The 18479-nt window shown below is 39.1% G+C and overlaps 2 protein-coding genes across 16 annotated transcripts in view; one reads left to right on the forward strand and one right to left on the reverse strand.

Moving 5' to 3' along the window:
* The window catches only part of GIGYF2 (GRB10 interacting GYF protein 2), a 79356-nt gene that overhangs the window by 33000 nt on the left and 27877 nt on the right, over positions 1-18479 (forward strand). For 9 of the 15 annotated variants that reach the window (XM_035894994.1, XM_035894996.1, XM_035895001.1 and 6 more), the window contains one exon: positions 16316-16543. In XM_035894994.1, coding sequence (XP_035750887.1) covers positions 16316-16543 — 228 coding nt within the window. Of the gene's footprint in view, positions 1-4387; positions 4471-13271; positions 13295-16315; positions 16544-18479 lie in introns of those variants that run through there. The other 6 variants (XM_035894998.1, XM_035894999.1, XM_009639491.2 and 3 more) reach the window with 3 other exon arrangements.
* Positions 2480-4278, reverse strand: KCNJ13 (potassium inwardly rectifying channel subfamily J member 13). The gene is made up of 2 exons (XM_035894964.1): positions 4059-4278; positions 2480-3292 (listed from the first exon to the last, which is right to left on the reverse strand). Exons 1-2 carry the CDS (start codon positions 4276-4278, stop codon positions 2553-2555), a joined length of 960 nt encoding a protein of 319 aa, XP_035750857.1. The 3' UTR covers positions 2480-2552.

Below are 18479 nucleotides of genomic sequence, written 5' to 3' on the forward strand. Positions count from 1 at the left end.
CTAGCAAGAAGTACATCCAGAGAAGGTTCATCACCAGTTTGCTCTTGCAGTGTTACTCAAAGCATAGAGTGCAATTTTGTTGCATCATAGCCCACCAGCAATTTTTTTAGGCTTGTATTCCAATTTGGGCCATGGCATATTTCCAATACTTTATCAGACATCTATGGTTCACCAGTTCTCTGGAATTGTAAAAGCAGTAGGGGCGTTTTGTCTACCTCTTGTTCTGCAGCTGTTCTGAAGTAACCACACGCTTCTGTTTGTCTAACTTGCTTCTGTGGTATTCTTCAGCTTTACATTCCAAAATGTAATATTTGAAGGTTGCATTTAGTGTATACTAAAGATATTTTTTCTCTATACTTGCTGTTGTTCTCCCTTTTAAACCAAATTGATAAATAGAAAATTATTTTAAAAACAGGACAACTTTGAAGTATTGAGTCATTTAGAAACTAAACAAAGCAGCCCATGCTCTGTTTAGATGTTAATTGAAATTAAAGTAGCTTTTTATAGCTTTGACTCTAAATAGTGAGATTATAGTACTGTCCTGTTGGGATTATGCATCTGAATTTTAGAATGGTTTGTTTGTCTGAGGCTGGAGTATGTGATATATGGTAAACAATACCTCCCACAGAATACTGCTTTTTTTCTAAACTGTTATTTCAGACTTGACACAGGAATCTGTTCTACTGCTCTTGTACTGGCTCTTAGTTTGTAGGACTCTTCCCAATGTCTTATATTGGTAGAGGATGTGGAAGTAACACTTGCAAGAAATACTTAAAAATTATTGGTACTGATATGAGGGTGGAAAAGGGATCTTTAGCCTGCATATGGGTCAACAGCTAAGAAAAGTAGGGATGAAGGCAATGTAACTTGATAGTGTGTTGCTCTCCAAGCTCCACAATATTCATGAATGCTTTTACATAAAATTAAATTTTAGAAAAGAGATTTTGAGAGTATCTGTGATAAAACCAAATCTGTCTGAGGTCTGGAATGTGGGGAGGCAATACTTGAAAAATTTTGGAATGAGAGATGAATTGCAATGAAATCATGGGCCTTCTGCCTTGTTCACCTTCCCTGTGTGAAATGCTTCTGTGGGGGTGCTTCCCACTTCCTCAGACTCTAAAGCAAAGTAGCTTTTTGCTAACCTCTTTCGGGTTGTGAATGCACTTCAGTTAACAGAGTTCTGGAGCTTGAGAAGAATTCAGTTAAACAGCGTCTCATCAGATAGCTTGAGACCATTTTTCCTGCTGCTGACCACTTCAGTGAAATTAAAAGGAAGCACATTTGGTAGTGTATTATGCTGCTGTCAATGACAGTTGCTATTTATGCCATCTTGGTTTCTGGGAAAAGCCTTTTACATTTGAAAGATAACTTTTGCTTTATTTTGATACTTGACTGTTCAAGTATGAACACGTAATAGGCACTGCTTTTGTTGAGAAATAATTTATCATTCTGCTTATGCTTTAGCTTCTTAAATTATTTAGGAGCTTCAGAACAGTGTCTTAATTGCAGTAGGTTTATGAGGCACTTAAATACAGAAGTCTCATGTATAGTTTGTTTTAATTTTTTATTTTAAAAATGATTCAAGTGTCTCTAAATATTTTTGTGCTGTGTGTACAGGCAAATATTGATGTTAAAAAGCGTAAAATATAAATGGATGCAGTTCTACTTTTCTTGTATATAGTGCATCCTTCTGGGTCAGATCTACTTGAGACGAGCAGCGCAAAGATGAGAACATGTGGAATGTATGGTCTTTTTTTAAAAAAAAGTACATTAATTCATTTAGAATAGTCAGTTTTCCACTGCTAAATAATTTATTCAGTGTTTCCAAATATGAAAAAATTCCTACTGCAGCAATTGTCATATGTGTTAAGATTTTTTTGATAGTGTCTTCATAGACCTGTCTTGAAATGAGAAGTTCTCTTATTTGGCAGAATGATGAACTACAGTTAGTATTTATAAATTTGCTTAATAAGCACAGCAGGAGTGCTTTTTCACTGCCATGAGAGATTGGCAGAGTGAATTCAGCCATCTGAAAACTGATATAACTCTGTATCCCCAAAGAGTTAAGAGAACAGAAAAATCAGGATCTTGGATGAAGGGAGTTGCTAATCCCAGAACTAATGTATTTACTGAATGACCCCATATCAGTTTTGACTGAGATTCTTCTATTGTATTATTGTCCATTTTGTCACAAGCTGTTTAATCATGATTTTGGTCAGCTTTGGGAGTTTTGAAGGTGTCTTCTTTCAGGGTCAGTGCGGCTTTAATCATAGTCTGGTGAATGCAGCAGGTAGCTCTTTTAATTTCCAAGAATTAGTACTGTGATTCTTGTACCAACTTTATCCTGGGTGGGCAAGGCAACCTCTCCTCGGCTTACATTGTCACACCAGTTCTCTTTACTCTGCATATCGTGTTGTAATCAGAAGGATGGGAGTACAAGAGAAAGATCACTAGAAGATGGCAGGGTGGGCAAGGAAGGAAGGTTGTAAATGGAACCTGAAAGTTTGATGTAACAATAATTAAAAAAGCACAAAGTTCAAAGTCTGTCCTCTTTATTCTGTGAGGCCAGTCTCAGAGAGCTGGAAGCTGTCACTGTGCTGTCCATTGATGCGGATCTCCTTGTCAGTCCTTTTTGGACTCTTTGAGTCAGCCGCGGCTGGGAGCTCAGGAAAAATCTTGTCAAAATTCTCCATCTTGATCTGATATTCACCTTTGGCATTGCGGGCTAGCACGGGGGCAAAGCGATAGTGCAGCATGATCTCTGAGGGGAGGTAGGATGTTCTCCTTTGACACGTTTCTCCTGTGCCCTCCTGCATGGCTGACAGAAAGACGACCAGCTCAAAATGGTGAGCAGCTTCTCTTTGGAGGAGAGCAGCCAGGGGGCTGGATGGAGTGATTGAATGGTAGTAGGTCAGTGGAAAGATGAAAAAAGGACACTGATCCGCAGTTATGCTGTCTAGGTGGAAGTCCACACTAGTTTGGTGCAGCTGCCCATTCTCTTGTTCTTGGTAAAGTATAGCAGAAATCTGGACGCTAGTCAGTGGGCTGGAGCGTGTGTTGGCCACCTGGAACATAAGGTATGGCTTCCCCTCAGTGTGTGTCACTACGGCAGAGTGGGTGAAGCGGATGGAGAATGCCCGATTCTTTGGTCGGGCGATCTTTGCCACGAAAGCACCTGCATCATGGAAAAGAACAAACTGAGTAAGAGCACTGTACCTGGATTGGTTCCCTGCAGCCTCCAAGCTCTGTGAAACACTCCAAAGGAACAGAAGCAGGCTTGGGTGGACATGGTCTTTCTAGCCTCAGCTTGCGTGAAAACTGCTAGGCTGGCATCACACTAACCCATTTTTGTTTAAAATGTATAGCTTTCCTAAAATGCTTCTTTTTCTAAACTATGTTCACTTAATATTTGGAGAGTGAACTGTTGCTGTAGGAAGGAAAGCAATTAGCTTTCCCCCCAATTACTGTAATTGGTAATAGTACCTGATCTTGGTGTGCTACCACTGGAGAAGCTCTTTCTTAATATGCAGTAAACTAACCTGTGTATTTTTAAAGTCTTTTGAAATATTTGAAACCTAAACGTTATTTTAAATAACTTGAAATACCTCGAAATAGCTGTGACATTGTAAAAATTTTCATTGCATCAGGTACTGAGGAATATTTAAACAGTTAAAGATCAACAAAAATACTTCAGCTAGACAATAGTAAACCTTAAAATCAAAACAAATTGACTAAATTTTCTAATTCCGTGGAAAAAAAATTGGAGAGGTAATGGTATAAGAAATGAGTGATTGAGAGTGATAAGTGGTGATCTGCCACAAATATCATCCAATGAATAGTGGAACTCTCAAGTCTTAAATCTTGTTATCACCTAATTTATGTATTTTGTTAATAAAAGGCATTTAATTTTTACTACTACATAGCTGAAATCTCATCATCCTTGCAGTGACTTGACTTAATTGTTCTTTCAGATATCTATATGATCACTATTTCTAGCTCCATTTCTTAAATCTAATTGTTACACCTATTCTATTTAAAGATTAAATATGAAGGATTACCTGTGATGAAGGCTTCCAGCATGAGCCCCAGGACCATCTGTATTGCAAGCAGTGCAATAGCACTGGGACAGTCCCCGCTTGGGAACATAGTGCCGTAACCAATTGTGAGTTGCGTCTCCAATGAGAAGGAGAAAGCAGCTGTAAAACTGGTGATGTACTTGACACATATAGTATGGTTGTCAGGTGGAGCATCATGGTCCAGCTCCAGGTCCCCATTCATCTCAGCCAGCAAATACCAAAGCACTGCAAAGACTAGCCAGTGAATGACAAAAGAAGCAGAAAAGACAAGCATCATCCATCTCCAGCGCATGTCCATTAATATTCCCCATGCATCTCGGAGGTATGCCAGACCTTTTCCTTGAGCACCATCCATCTGGAATGTGCTGTGTCCATCTTTGGTCACCATCCTCAGGTATCTTTGGGTCAGGAGGGGAGCACTGGATTTGGCGTTATTGCTCTCTATCATATCTGTTGTCATCTTCTAGAGAAGAGAAAAAGGGAAAAAATGTGATACAATGCAACATACTTGTATTTTGCCTAACATTCACAGTTTTTGACACATCAGCAGGGGTTGAAATACTGCAGCCAACAAAGGAGGGCTTATACATTGCAATCCAGAGAAGATTAAGTCAGGAGCCTGGAGAGGAATTTACCACTGTTTGTGGTAATACTTTGCTAAAAAAGATTAAGTTTAAAAATCTGACTACTTCTCAAATTTTCCCTGCTTAGTTGTTTAAATATAACTTTCATACTTTACCTTCCTAAATTTACATTTGAGTCACATGCTTTAATTCTTTAGGGGGTAGCGGGATGGGATTAGGCATACTGTATCTGAAGAGAAACTGAATTTTGTCTGATTTATATCAGTTTTTGTAACTTTTTAGCAGAGTTGTAATAGTTTACTGATACTATTATGAATACTATTAACAATAGTCCTATGGAAATAACGCTTATTTCTATAATGTGTTTATGCATTTTAGGGGAATGCTGTAGTTTACCTAGTAGCCCTTTCAGAATTCCCTAGCTCAGGAAATGACTGCTGTCTGTCCAGTTAAGCAGAATTGCGGTATTCAGGGCAGAGCTGCTTCTGGGAGTCTGAGGCTGTTTCATAAGGATCGGGTAAAAAGAGGGCAGGAAACCAATACTGAAAATACACTGTGACATAAATTGAAGTCTAGTCTGTCTAAGCAGTGTATTTTTTTTATTGGTGACCAAGTAAGAAAATAGGATAGCAAGTCTATGGGAATTATGGGGTGAAGGTGGAATTGCAAATGTGGGAAGGAAAATGGATATTTTGTAGGTATTTGACATACTAGGCTCCTTTGTTTACTTTTAAACCTTAAAACTTGTCAAACTTGTCAGAGATGCTGAATGTCCTTTGAAAAGACACTGGCCACTCAAATCCATAAATTTTATAATTACTGAATGTTTAAAGTTCACCTGGAACAGATTAAAATTAAATAGGGGTTCATGTCAAATAGAGACTTTATAATGTATACAACCTGCTTAAAGAAGGTTTTGAGGAAGCTCACAACAGAGGATTTAAAAAACTTACGTAAATTCTGCAAATTATAAATATGTGCTGTATTTAGTCAATTTTGTTGGTTTCCTATCAATTTTGACCTTTCACTGGATTATGACTGTTCCAGTGTATAATGCAAGTGTACAAACAGGCTAGAGGAATTCCCCCCCTGCCCCGCCCAAGAGTGCCATCTTAGTTTTATAGAATCATAGAATGTTTTTGGTTGGAAGGGACCCCTAGAGGTCATCTAGTCCAACCCCCCTGCAGTGAGCAGGGATACCGCTAACTAGATCAAGTTGCTCAGAGCCCCATCCAACCTGTCCTTGAATGTTTCCAGGGATGGGACCTCCACTACCTCTCTGGGCAACCTGTTCCAGTGTTTCACCACCCTGATTGTAAAGAATTTCTTCCTTATATCTAGTCTCACCCTACCCTGTTTTAGTTTAAATCCATTACCCCTTGTCCTGATACAAATCTTCAAATGTGTTAGATTTAAGGATCCTGAACTTCAGAATGAATTTATGAAAGGTAAAAATCTATCTTGTCATCTTTGATCCTGTAAACCAGCAGTTTTCAGGATTGTTTACTTAATACCAAATTTTAGTAATTACAGAACATTTTCTTTTGCTTTTATTTGTGCTTAACACATACTGAAGTATGAGAATTGACATTACAGTGAATATTTAGCTAAATTTTCATTTTTCTTTCCTTCTGTAGGTTCTCAGAATCGTCCCAACTATTTCTTCTATCTATGCTGTAGTCAAAGGAGGTAGAGTAGATGATGGCCTGAGTGGAATTTGGTGGGTTTCCCCTCATTTTTATTTTACAATTCACATCTCCTAGAAGGAATATTTTGAAACCGCTCCCTGTGTCAAAGAATACAGTGGGCTTGCTGAGATTCTTCTGGTCAGTAGTACCAGGCTACTTTCCTTGGGGGATTCTGATCAAAGTCCACTCAGTTTAGAGCATGACGCCCTGCCTTAATCTGAGTGTGATCTCTGGTTTACTATATAGCTCTCTAAATGACAGCTTTCAGTCTTGCTACACTGTTACGGAATTTACAATAACCTGAACACAATTTCAAATGCTTCAGGAACCAGGTGACTAGTGACTTGTCTGTAGAGCAAGTCCTTGTGCTAAGATCTAGAAGAGCCCTTCTGGATACCTTGAAAGAGCTGGAAAATGGGTATCTCTGAATGGGAAGGATGATGGGGACCATGCTCAAAATGAGCTGTGGACAGTGCCTTGGTTTTATCATCTTAGAATAAGCAATAGTTACAAGAAGCGCTCCCTTGTTTGAATAGAGGAGAACACTTAGAGAAGAAAATGCCTCTAGGTGTAAACATCATGCATTCGTGAAAAAAAAAACAAAAACACCCCAACACAACACAAAAATCAAAACCCAAAACTAGTGTGTTTGCATAAATTCTCATGGTACTTTGAGGGCAGCATCTGCTTCATAGTCTCCAAGTAATTTGGGTTTGCAAAACAAACGTATGCTGTGAGAATGAATCTGATACTGGCTGATTGGTGACACAAGCCTTTTCTACAGTGTTACATTTATTAAGAGAAAAAGGGAAAACATACTTAATGTGGTACATCTTTCTTGGCTACACTTCACATCTTCCACGCATCAGTGCTAAGGTAGCGTGCTTGAGTGCCACGGACTTCACTCAGCGCAAAATGCTATCAGCATTGCAGGGTCTCAATTTTGTTGATTAAAGAGCTTTCTAGGCTGGTGATTCATCACTTAATGTTGACTTAATGCTCTGAAAAAATTTAGTCAGTGTTTACCGTCAGGTTGCTTGGGATCTTTTCTATGGGGGAGGATCCATTACTGACAGGTTTTGAAGGTACTTGAGAAAGAGAACCTCCGTTAGCCCCCAGCCACACATTTCACAACAATCCTGTGTCTCTGCTCCTGGAGACTCCCAGCAGGGGAATTTGCCTGCTGAGGTTAACCAGGTTACTGCTCTGGTCTCATTTGATATAGGCCTCTGATTTTTCTCGTCTAGGACTGCTTGAAATATGAGGTATCCAATTCGATGGTAGTGATAGCATTTGAAGTGTGTAAGCTTGAGCTCCAAAGCTGTTTTTCTTTCTGCAAAAGCTATTGATGGCTTTAAGAGCTGCAACTCTCCACTTCTTGCAGTGGGAAAAATGGGTAAGAAACTGCAAATAGGCTCTGAGAGCAATGCAGTTGATTTAGAGTAAGAGGTGAAAGAACAATTGCCTTGTGAGAAATAGTTTACTTGGGCTGGAGGATGGGTCTTTTTGTGTTCTCAAAAGCAGAGTCAACTTAAGAGTAGATGTGACTTTGAATTTAAAATGAATTATTGTCTTTGGTTCACTCCTTTCCTTGCCCACTGTAGTAAAAAATGTAAATACCTTCCTTCCTTGTTAGTGATTAATGAAGCTGTAAAGTACAATTTGGATCATCTGATGCAGTCCCCTGACTGGCATGGTCCTTGATGTCCCCATGTTAATCCCAGTCTCAGTGTATGTTTTAGTAAAGACATTTAACTCCAACTTGAAAAGAAAAATTCTGCATTGTTTGCTGCAGAACACTCGTCTCCACTGCTAAATACATACTGTGTTTCTAATCCAGATTTGTCTAATGTAATCTCTTGACCTCTATGTTATGCTATTTGTCTGGTTTTGATTTTCCTGATTCTTGACTTGTGAAACTGTTGTAGCTTCAGAGTGTTCCTTCTCCATGTCCCAGCCAAGAGCCCTTGACTGGAAAGACGGGAACTGTCAGAACTGACAGAAGTGACCTCTTTTGGCATGTTGACCAGTGTTTTGTCATGCATTCAGTGTGTTTAATCCTTCCTGTTTCTAGTCTATTGAAAATTAAATGGTTATCACCAACTCCAGTGTGTATGTCAGTTAGCTTTTTTTTTTTTTAATCTCTTTACCATCATCGTCCCTCATTCTGGCTTCTTTCTCCCATATACTTTTCTAACACAAGTCAAGGTAGGGTATTACCTTTTTAAATCAAAGTCAGTTTCTCTTTTCCTAGCAGTCAGACAGGTTCTAAAATGACCTGGCTTGCTAATGATTTCTGTGTGATAAAACCTTGCCTTACAGCTCTAGGATGTTGCTTGCATTTCTGAAATCCACGATCTAGCACGCTAATCTCCCACACTTTGCCTTCTTGATGGAGATCTTCCTTGTGTTATAACAGCTCTTTGTTGCATTGCTGCTTTATGCCACCGTGTTACTTTCCCTCTCACTTAGCCTTTCTCTTGACAGCAGGAGCTCAGTTGTTAAGACTCTGGTAGGATTGCAGGGGGACTCTTTCGCAGCAGTGTCTTCATTTTCTTTTTGTTTGCCTTCTCAGTTGAAGGCATTTAAAGTGACACTTCCAGCTTGTTTTCAGCTCAGTACACTTAATGCACCTGCAACCTTTTTAGGAGCCTGAATGCCTTTACATGGAGCTGTGTTCAGGGGAGACTTCTGCAGTGCTGCCCTACCTGCCCAACTTCTATTCCTAAAATCTGTTCTAACTGACCTTGGAAGGGATTTGAGGCAGTTTATAGGGCACCACTTCATTATGAGAGCGCAGTAGTCAAGAGGACCTGCTGTTTGTTGGGAGGAACTGCAAAAACTGGTTACAACCGTAGCATAATTGGAAGAATTATTAGAAGCCACGTGGTGCTGGCATGCTCCTCTGCAAATGCATATATTTCCTCTTTACTTGACCTGGGTCCATATAATCTTGTACTAGTTTCAGATTTAAACATAATCTCTGTACTCCAAGCTGTAATCATTCAGATGTGTTGCTGCCTCTGCACTTTGCAACAAGAACAAACTAAGTTTATAATTTTTTTTAAAAGGCACTTTCATGCTATTAAAATCTCAGTATTGTTATTTTTAGATTGAATGGCAATCCTTGAGATGCTCTGACATAAACATTAGGAAATGAAGGGTTTTTTCAGTATTGATGACATGACTGGATAATACAACTTACATTAGGGGACAGTCTTAGAAGTGTAGGAAGTAATTCAGCTAGAATAACTGATTTGATTAAAAGCTTATGCTACAGTTGTTAGCAGGATAGTTAAAATTTCAAACATGTTTGTCCTTTAGGTTTTGTAGGTAATGTCTCATTGAGATGAACGGGAGTAGTTTGTGACAAAACTATTTTTTCTGAGCAGTCTGCAGAATTAAGATAACAGTTTTCAGGATGTGTTACATATATAAGCAAGTCTTGTAAAAGTGGGAACTTTAATTTGGTGAGTCCAAGTCATACTTTTCAAATCAAGTGTCACAAAGCATAGGATGTGAGAGCTCGTATTTCTGACCTTTTGTGGCAGTTTGCCAGAGAATGCACTTTAAAAAAAAAAAAAATCAGTCCCCCAAAATCTTGGTAAAATGGGTATGTCTTTTTTTTTTTTTAATAGCATAGAAAGCAAAGCTGTTTATATACTCAATTTTTGGGGACATCTGTGATGCTCCGTTTCGTCTATAATCTATTTTTGCATAGTACAGCATGCTGATAATACTGTGAGGATCCATATGAACCCTAATTCTTGATTATGGAGTAGCATCTGAGTGGACCAACTAGTCTGGCCACCTTTAGAGAACCAGAAAAACTGACTTTGCTTAAATGTTGCTGAAGGCTTTAAAATATGCTAGTATATATTAAATCCTTATAGAGAAACTGAAATGCAAAATTAAGTATTGTTAATGGAGGAGTAAATTTACAGTCGAGAGGGAGGATTTGATTTGGTGTAAGGCTGTAGTAATAAAGTCTGCTGCCGTCCATTTTTTGTGGAACTTGCTGTTTTTGAAGAGCAGTTGTGCCCTATGTGATGCAAACTTACCAATGGGTTGTCTAGAATGCTTGAGTTTTCTAGGACATTGCAGTTCATACTCGATGCCTGTGCGTGGTTCCCTGGGCAGCAGTGCTAGCTCACAATGTGTCCATAAGCACAAAGAATGAATTGATTGAAAATGATTGAAGGCATGAGATATAATTAGAGATGGTAAAAAACAGGCTTGGTGAGGTGAAGCTTAAGTCTTTAATTTGTGATGGAACTGAAGTTAAATGCTGAGTTACAATGAGTGCAGCAAGAAGGTGAGGATGACTTTTTCATAATACTTTGCCAGATAGCACCTGGCTACCTTAGCTGGAGGCTTGCGAATGCTCCCTGTTCGCAGAGTGTTAGTCTTTCCAGCACTGTTTATCTTGAAAATTTTCTGAAAAAATACTGCATGATGACTTGGTTTTGCTCTGTATGCTGTTAGGACTATGGTAATCTGAGAGCATTTTCTTCTTTTCGAGGGGAAAAATCAGAAACCATTTCACTTAAGGTGGTAGATAATTTAGCAGGCTTTAGAAATAAAACTCTGTGCCCTGAAAACAACTTTGATTTCTTTGAGTAAAAAATGACAGAACGATTTCTAATTCTACAATAAGAAAAAGAAAAAAAATTAGGATTGTTTTGTGTACTTACCAGTCTTTGAAAGGTCTGTGTGCACGAGAAGAAGAATACCTGGGCTCCAGGAGAGGGACTGGGCTGGTCTTGTGTATTGGTCCCAGCACTGGCAAGAAACTTCCCACAAGTGGTTGGTAGAGATTTTTTTTTTTTTTTTTTAAATTTAAAAATGGGTTTGTATGTCTCATTCCTGTGTTTATAGTGCGGGGAGGGGTTGGTTTTCATCTGAAGCTGATTTGATTGGTCATTTTGCCTGCAGGGGGGCCGGTTAGCTCTGATCATGTGGAAAAGAATGCTGGTTTGTTAGGAGTGTGTCTTTACCCAACACAAACCCTTAGCAGCCAAGGAGAAATCCTCAAACACTTACTTGGAGAAGGGGTGCCTTGCCCCTCACCTCCTTAATCAAGATCACTTTTTACATTTGTATAATCTTAAAGTTTTACATGAAAGTTGAAAAGGCCAAAATTCCCCCAGAAAAGCTGAATGAGAAAAGTTCCTGTATTGCTGCTGAAAAGCACACATTCTCCTCCAATCTTTCTCCCTAACCAGTGTCAACTACTGCTTTGTTTAGGTGAAAAGAGAAGCTCTAGTGTCTCAGTGCTGCTTGTCTAGTGCCACTTCTTCCTCTTCTCATTAGGTCCTGAGCGTTGGTGTTAACAGAAAGGTAGGCTGCAGCTAATGGTACAGCCTGTGGTCTCTGGAGGGTGTTGCTGAACTGGAGCTTAATGCCGGTCAGAAGATGTAGATCTGGCCACTTCTCTTCCATCTCCACATTGCTCCTTTGTGAAAACATGGAATTAATCCTAGGATTTTGCTAAAGCCTAGGAATGAAACAATGCAGATTAGGTGGGTTGCTGATTCTGTGCAGTAAATGAAACCACTTCCACTTAAGCTATTTTCTCTCACTTATCAAATGAGAAGGGTTATTTAGGGAAGGTGTTTTAGCTGAACAACTGTGCAGAGTGGTCAGCATGCTGCACTACTAAACTGAACTCTGAGGACAGCTTTGTAATGCACTAGTATTTCACACTTTCCCCCCCGCCCCCCTCGGTGAGCTGCTGTTGTGAGGGCTTTGATCGAATGTCAGATGTAAGAGGATCTGAGAAACAATGGCTGTGGTTGTTTGCAGTAAAACTACTGAAGGCCTGCTGGGAAAATTATTAATGTAGACTTTCCTGCTTAGGAAACAAAATCCTCCCTCATTTTTTTTTTTTTTCCTTTTAACCTTCCCCCGACCCTAAATTGCAAAACATTAATTCTTTGCTTCATTAGTATGGAACATTTTAATACATGTTCAGGCACAGCACCGAAAATTGTGATAGGCATAATGTGACCTTCAGAACCAGGGTAAATAATGTAGTGCAAGGGGACTCCCACCACTGTGGCAAGCCTATAGGACAATGTGACTTGCTCTTCACCCTTCCCTCTGTACTCCAGCAAAGCTGAACTTCCACTACAGCCAGCCTCTTTTATTCACAAGTAGGATTTTTTTTTACAAGCAGTATTTTCATACAAACCATAATTCGTGCTGTAGAAAGTGTGGTGTCTGGTCACGGGTTTTCTAATCTGATTCAAGTTAAATTGAAAATCTTAACACAATTGTATGGCAGATGAAATAGCTACAGTATGTTATTTCCAGGTGTGTATTAGGAAATCAAATTCTGTTCATAAATCCTTTGAATTTACTGGTTCACTGGTACTCATGGCAGTGGATAATGGTCAATTTAGTGAAAAAATAAGGAATGATATTTGAGTGGCATGTCTTTGAGACCTACTGTTGAGATTGAGATTTTATGGAGAGAGAAATTGTGAAGCTAGAAATGGGCAGCAGAACTTCTGATCTCTGTCACTGACTCTGGTTATGAGTCACTTCACCGTGTATGTATCCCTGTAGTGTCCTTAGCGTGTCAAATCCTGTCCTAATGGGAAAGTAGTCTTTCTTTAGAAACATCGTCTTAAGGCTGTTTGTTCTATTCTTCTGTAACATGAGCTACAAAATTACACATCTAGGCAAAGTTACTTTTAATTCCTTTAAAAACACTAGCTGCAAAGGTTTTTCTTTTCTTCATGAGGAAGTGCATGGCGTGCTGCAGCAAGAAGTGAGCAAGTCAAAGCACTAATAGACTCCCAGTTTTTTCCCTCTTTAGAGGAAACAGTATTGCTGTCAATTATCGATTCCTGTTTATTCTCTCCTAACAGTGAGCATGTCATAGGAAACATGGACTGACGTGAGTCTGACTGGAGAACAGAAGTTATTTGCCATTCTGTTAGTAAGTCCTCTTCATAAATGTGTTCCCAGAATCCCAGTCTTGTTCTTTGCAGTTAGTGCAAAGGCTTTGCAGCCTTTCAACTCAGTGTTGCACAGCTGTAGGCTTTTTTGGCTGGATACCACTAGGCTCTATCTGAAGTTTTCTGTAAACACCATTACTGGCTTTGTGACAGACTTGAACAGAGGTGGCCTTTTACTGCTCCTTCTCTTCAGGAAGTCCAGTCAATTAGTCCAGGGCAAAACCATAGATTGCATTTTAGTTTTTTTATCCTTAAAACATGCCAAATACTGACTCTCTGACCTAAATCACTTCAGCTGAAATGAGTTGTTCAAGTCTAGGAACAGTTTGCAAAGACAATGTGCTCGAACGGAGCCTGTGAGCTGATAGCTTGCCAGTGTTAAAGAGCAGGCTCCAGAATCTTAACTGATCTTAATAACAATGGACAGAAGTAACATCTTTTTTTTTCTTAACTGGTAGAGTCTAAAAGCTCTTGAACTAATGTTAACTGAATGAGCATCAGGTAATAGCTGTGAATTTTTATGAAAAGAATAGATACATCTTTAAATAATATTTTCCTAGTCTCAAAATAGCAAATTGAGTAACTTTTTCTGTTGGTAACTTTTAGTGAGGAAAAGTGAAAGTCTTGTGCTGCAGAATAAAAAATAATTTACATTTTTCTTCTTTGTGTAGCATTTAAAAAAATAAGTTCAGAAGGAATGAGGCTTATTCCTTATTGTCTGGGTCTAGGCTTGTCTGGTCTGTTGGATTGCAGCTCTCCCCTGGGCCACTATCTCTGTGTGTTTTACTTTCAGCTGAGTTGGCTCTGTAGATGTGTCTCCTAGTTTTCTACTATGTGAAGCCCATCCAAGGAGCAATACTGAGAGTCTTCCCTGCACTTCTGTTATGTTCTTCTTTGTGACGTTTTTCAGAGATCTAAAGTGAAAGAAATCCTGTATTTCCCAGATGTAGATTTTCTGTCTAGCTTGTTGCCTTTCTTTTCTGTGAAGCATGGGAAAACAGAATATGGTTGACCTTCATCTGCAAAGATTTATCCATTCCAGATAAGTAAATTTGCCAACATTGCACCTACCAAATGAAGGGAGTTTAGTCTTTCCAGCAATTTTGTTTTATTCGGAGCCAGTATCACCAGAGACTTCCCAAAATACACTGTTTTAACATTTCTGTTCTCAAAGCCCAGTAAGTACAGAACTGGTCTTTAGCCAGGTGTCCCCTTCAATGAAGTAAATGTGTATCTGAGTTATATTGGGCTTCATAGCTGAGATTGCCTGTTGATGCTGATATGATGTACTTTAAATTAGCCAACATGCTTTAGCTCTTTATATAGAAACAACGCAGAAGGAAGGTATTCCAGTTACCTTTCTGAGGGCCTCAAGTAGTCACTTGTAGTCACTCAAGTAGTCATCAGGGTGGAAGAACTCTTTCATCTTAAATATTGTGGTGTTTCCTGTGTCTCCTGTCTACTTGATAGGTCAAGGGCCCAGCCATCTTGAAAATTCTTGCAGAAACTTGTTCCTTTGACAGTCATAAAAGGATTTCATGTAAAGCTGGAGCATGGGGAACTGGAAAGATCTTGCATTTTGTACTCTGGCAGAGTTCCACCTGTACTCTCTCACTATGTTCCCTCAAACAATATACTGTGGAAAATTTTGAGATAGCGAAAGAAAAAGTTGTGGTTTTTATTCCTCCAGTGTTTTGAGATGGTAGAGAAGGGATGTTGTTTTTTCTCCAAGGTACATGCAAAGTCCAAAGACAGGGTGGTGTTCACTGTCTCCAAAGTGCAGTATCTCTATGTAGGAAGAATTTCTGAGTTCTAAATGGAGTTTTGATATGCCATAGAATTTCAGGTCCTCATTTTTTCATTGACTGAAAAAAACTGAATGATGTGAAGAAGGGGAAATGCAACCCCCTATCCTTCTTAAACTAGATTCTTAAAAATGTCCCTTTCTACCCCAGGAATCTTAGTGCGTAGTCATGCTTTCTCTTGTTTTTCCTGTCTAAGCAAACAGGCATACTATACAATCTTCACTAAATATCATCTTATACTTTTGGATTTTAAGACTAAGAAGGAAAATTAAGCATACCCTTTCTCTAGTACTTGAATACTTTTTTCTGTAGATAACTGAAGCTAGTACTGTCATTTATTTCAGTGGTGGTGTATCCTTGTCAGGATGAGTTAACAGTGAAAGCAGAATGTATGTCTAGCCTGAGTTACTAGTGTGTAATGTGGATTCTTTTTATGAAAAATACTTACATCATCCTTCTGTGACAGTGTTGCTCTTCATTAAGTACTTGAGGATTTTCTGTTTTATTTTAAATATAACGTAATGTAAATTAGATACTAGAAGACTCTCCTATCTCCTGAACTTCTAGTAGGCTCATCCTTGAGCTTGAGCATAGTTGCCTCTGACTCTTAATATGATGACCTTGGCTATCTAGAAGATGGATCCACAGGATAATTTTAACACTACTATGTTTTTCTTGTTTAATCCTTAATCTTACTTTTAAATTTTCAGTCTTTCCTACAACATTATAAGAACACTGTACATCGTATTGGATTAAATATATAGATCTCATATTCTTTTTATTACAGAAGTAGCAAATACATTTGGATTATATAAAATGCGTGTAATGTTTACAGTTTACTGTATTTCCATTTTCCTTTAGCATGAGAATTTAATGATACAGCAGTTTATTCTTTCTCTCTGCATACTTTGTCTTCTTTCCTTTTATGCTTCCCTGTGTCTCTTAACTGTCATCTTTTCCTCCTCTGTCTTTCATATCCATGTCATAATTTCTTGTATGCTTTGCTTTCTTCTGTTTTTTTTTTTTTTCTCAGTCTTTCCATCCCAAGGGATGTGGAGGAATTTCCTAAATCTGTCTCTTTTTTCCTTCCATGAACTTCTGTTCCTCTTCTAGGTTCCTATCACCACTTACTTCTGGTGCATTTTTGCCTCTAAGGGAGCAAGATTTCAACCCTTTTTTTTTTTTTTTCCCCCCCAGGTTCCCAAAGACAGGGCGCATGTTCACTGGCATGTGTTTTCTTTGCAGTGAGACCAAACTTTGAGGAAGGTGGGACAGCAACAACGGGGAGGAAGCATGAGTTTATACGCTCTGAGAGCGAGAACTGGCGCATCTTCAGGGAGGAACAAAATGGGGAAGATGATGATGGAGGCTGGCGACTGGCTGGGTCACGGAGGGATGGTGAAAGGTGGCGCCCTCATAGTCCAGGTGAGAGGAGATCTGGAGAAAAATGCAGCCGTGGTTATAGGGAAAGGGCAGTGGGTGAATTAGGGCACAGGAAAAGCAGAGGAAAGGGAGGTGATGTAAAGTTTGGGACAAATATGGATAAGGTTCATGTGGCTTTGATCATTAAATACTGCTTTGGCATACATGGGGCTCTTGGTCACAAAACAATTAGCCTAAAATTATGTGCCTTTTGTTTTCTTTTTAATGTCTTCAATACCCTAACATATTTAAGGGAACAATATTTTACAGGTCTGTGCTTGTCTGTGTGCTGTAAGTATGTATGTGCCTGGTAAAATCAGGGCTTTTTTAAAATAGTACTGTTTCTCTGTAGCTGTGATGCTGAGGGGAAAGAAGTTACCCACATCAGGTAGCATATCTAAGGCTGCAGAGTGATGCTGACACTAAAGCATTCAGGTTGTTGGCCTCTTTCTAGTTTTCCAAATGTGTTTGCAGTGCCAAGAGGCATCCTTGGAAAATTTCAAAATGTGTTGTTCTACACATCTTGTATTTAGTTACAGGATGTCTTGTCTCGCTAAATTTCAGGCATCTGTTTGGTGTCACTCTCCCCTTCCCTGGCCTGACAAAGTCTGTCTGGTTCACTTGATTTCCAGCAGTATATTGCTAGAGTTGCAGGAGAAGTACAAAGCAGAACTTAGTATTTGAGCCATATGGCACACACACCCCCACACACACCCACACCCATTCTACTTGGAAAAGATCCTGCTAGCCAGTCATGCCTGTTGTGGGATCTTGGTTTTGGGTATCTTTTGGCTGCAGAAGGCTTCTGGGAAACCAAGGCATTATTGTGGCTCTTGTACTGTTACATCTTCATAGGGAAGCAAAGGAAGCATGGCACATTTTTTAGGGCTGAGGTGGAGAACTTCTTTTATTCAGTGAAAAAAGAGTCACACTTGCTCCTACAATGGGTTTATTGCCCTTTTCAACATCTCATAGTACTGGAAGTCCTTTAATGGTTGTGAGCAACCATTACCTCTGTTCCTAACCCTCTCCACAGCTTTGTATTACTCTGCCTTCAAACAACTGTGAACTTGTACTAAAATTTAGCAGTGAGCCCAAGGCTAGATTTATTGTCAGATGCTTTCTATTTAGAGTAGGGCTAGGGGGCAAATTTTGAAAAATGTAATTTTTTGGTTTTTTTCCCCCTGATGTTTGGTCACGATGGTTTGTTAAACACTGCTGCTTTGTTATATAGATCAGATGACATCAGGCCAGCTACAGTTGTACCTCATGATGATCAGATGCAGCATGATACTCAGGAGTGGAGTGCTTTGCAAGTTACAAGCCCGCATGCTTTAGCTTAAAAGGAAACATTGACCTCAAAGTTCAGAAGTTCATTCATGTCTTGAACTTTTTTGGAAGACATTCTGAGGAAGGCTTCTGCAAACTCATCTTACTTCCATCATAGGAAATACTACTGCTTATTTAAATTTTTGCTGTAGCAGACAACTAACTTAACTTCACTTACAAGTTAGTTTTAGCAGGTATAATAAAAAGCCTGTTCTAAGACTTCTGTGAATCTGCAAGAAGTTGGTAATTTTGAGATAGGCTGAGTTGACAGCTGTGGTGTAGTAGTCTCTCAGCTTTGGTCAGAGCTGTATTTGAATTCTCCTGTTAGTAGTAGCCACAGGACCATCAAAATGGTTTTAATCACATTCATTCTTGCTTTAAACAATGAGTTTAACTCAAATTGGCATGGCTTAAACTGCTTCTTTTTACTTATTCTGCTGTTAGGTAATAGTACTAATCATGTGTCCTGCTAAAATAGAGAAGTGTCTTCAGAGTACTGTCATCATTTATTTAGCTGGACCTTCCTTTGACTTGGCTTTGCATGCTCCCTACTAGATTGTATGCTGCTTGTTTTGTTTTGCTTTTTTCGTTTGGGTGAGAACAGTTTAGA

The sequence above is a fragment of the Egretta garzetta genome, unplaced genomic scaffold, assembly GCF_000687185.1.
Source record: "Egretta garzetta isolate BGI_Z169 unplaced genomic scaffold, ASM68718v1 scaffold775, whole genome shotgun sequence".
Classification (NCBI taxonomy): domain Eukaryota; kingdom Metazoa; phylum Chordata; class Aves; order Pelecaniformes; family Ardeidae; genus Egretta; species Egretta garzetta.

Coding starts and splice junctions, on each gene's coding strand:
- KCNJ13 (XM_035894964.1), bottom strand. CDS start 4,278: ATGAATGGGGACCTGGAGCTGGACCATGATGCTCCACCTGACAACCAT. Junction 3,293..4,058: donor GCTGGAAGCCTTCATCACAG/GTAATCCTTCAT, acceptor GAGGCTAGAAAG/ACCATGTCCACCCAAGCCTG.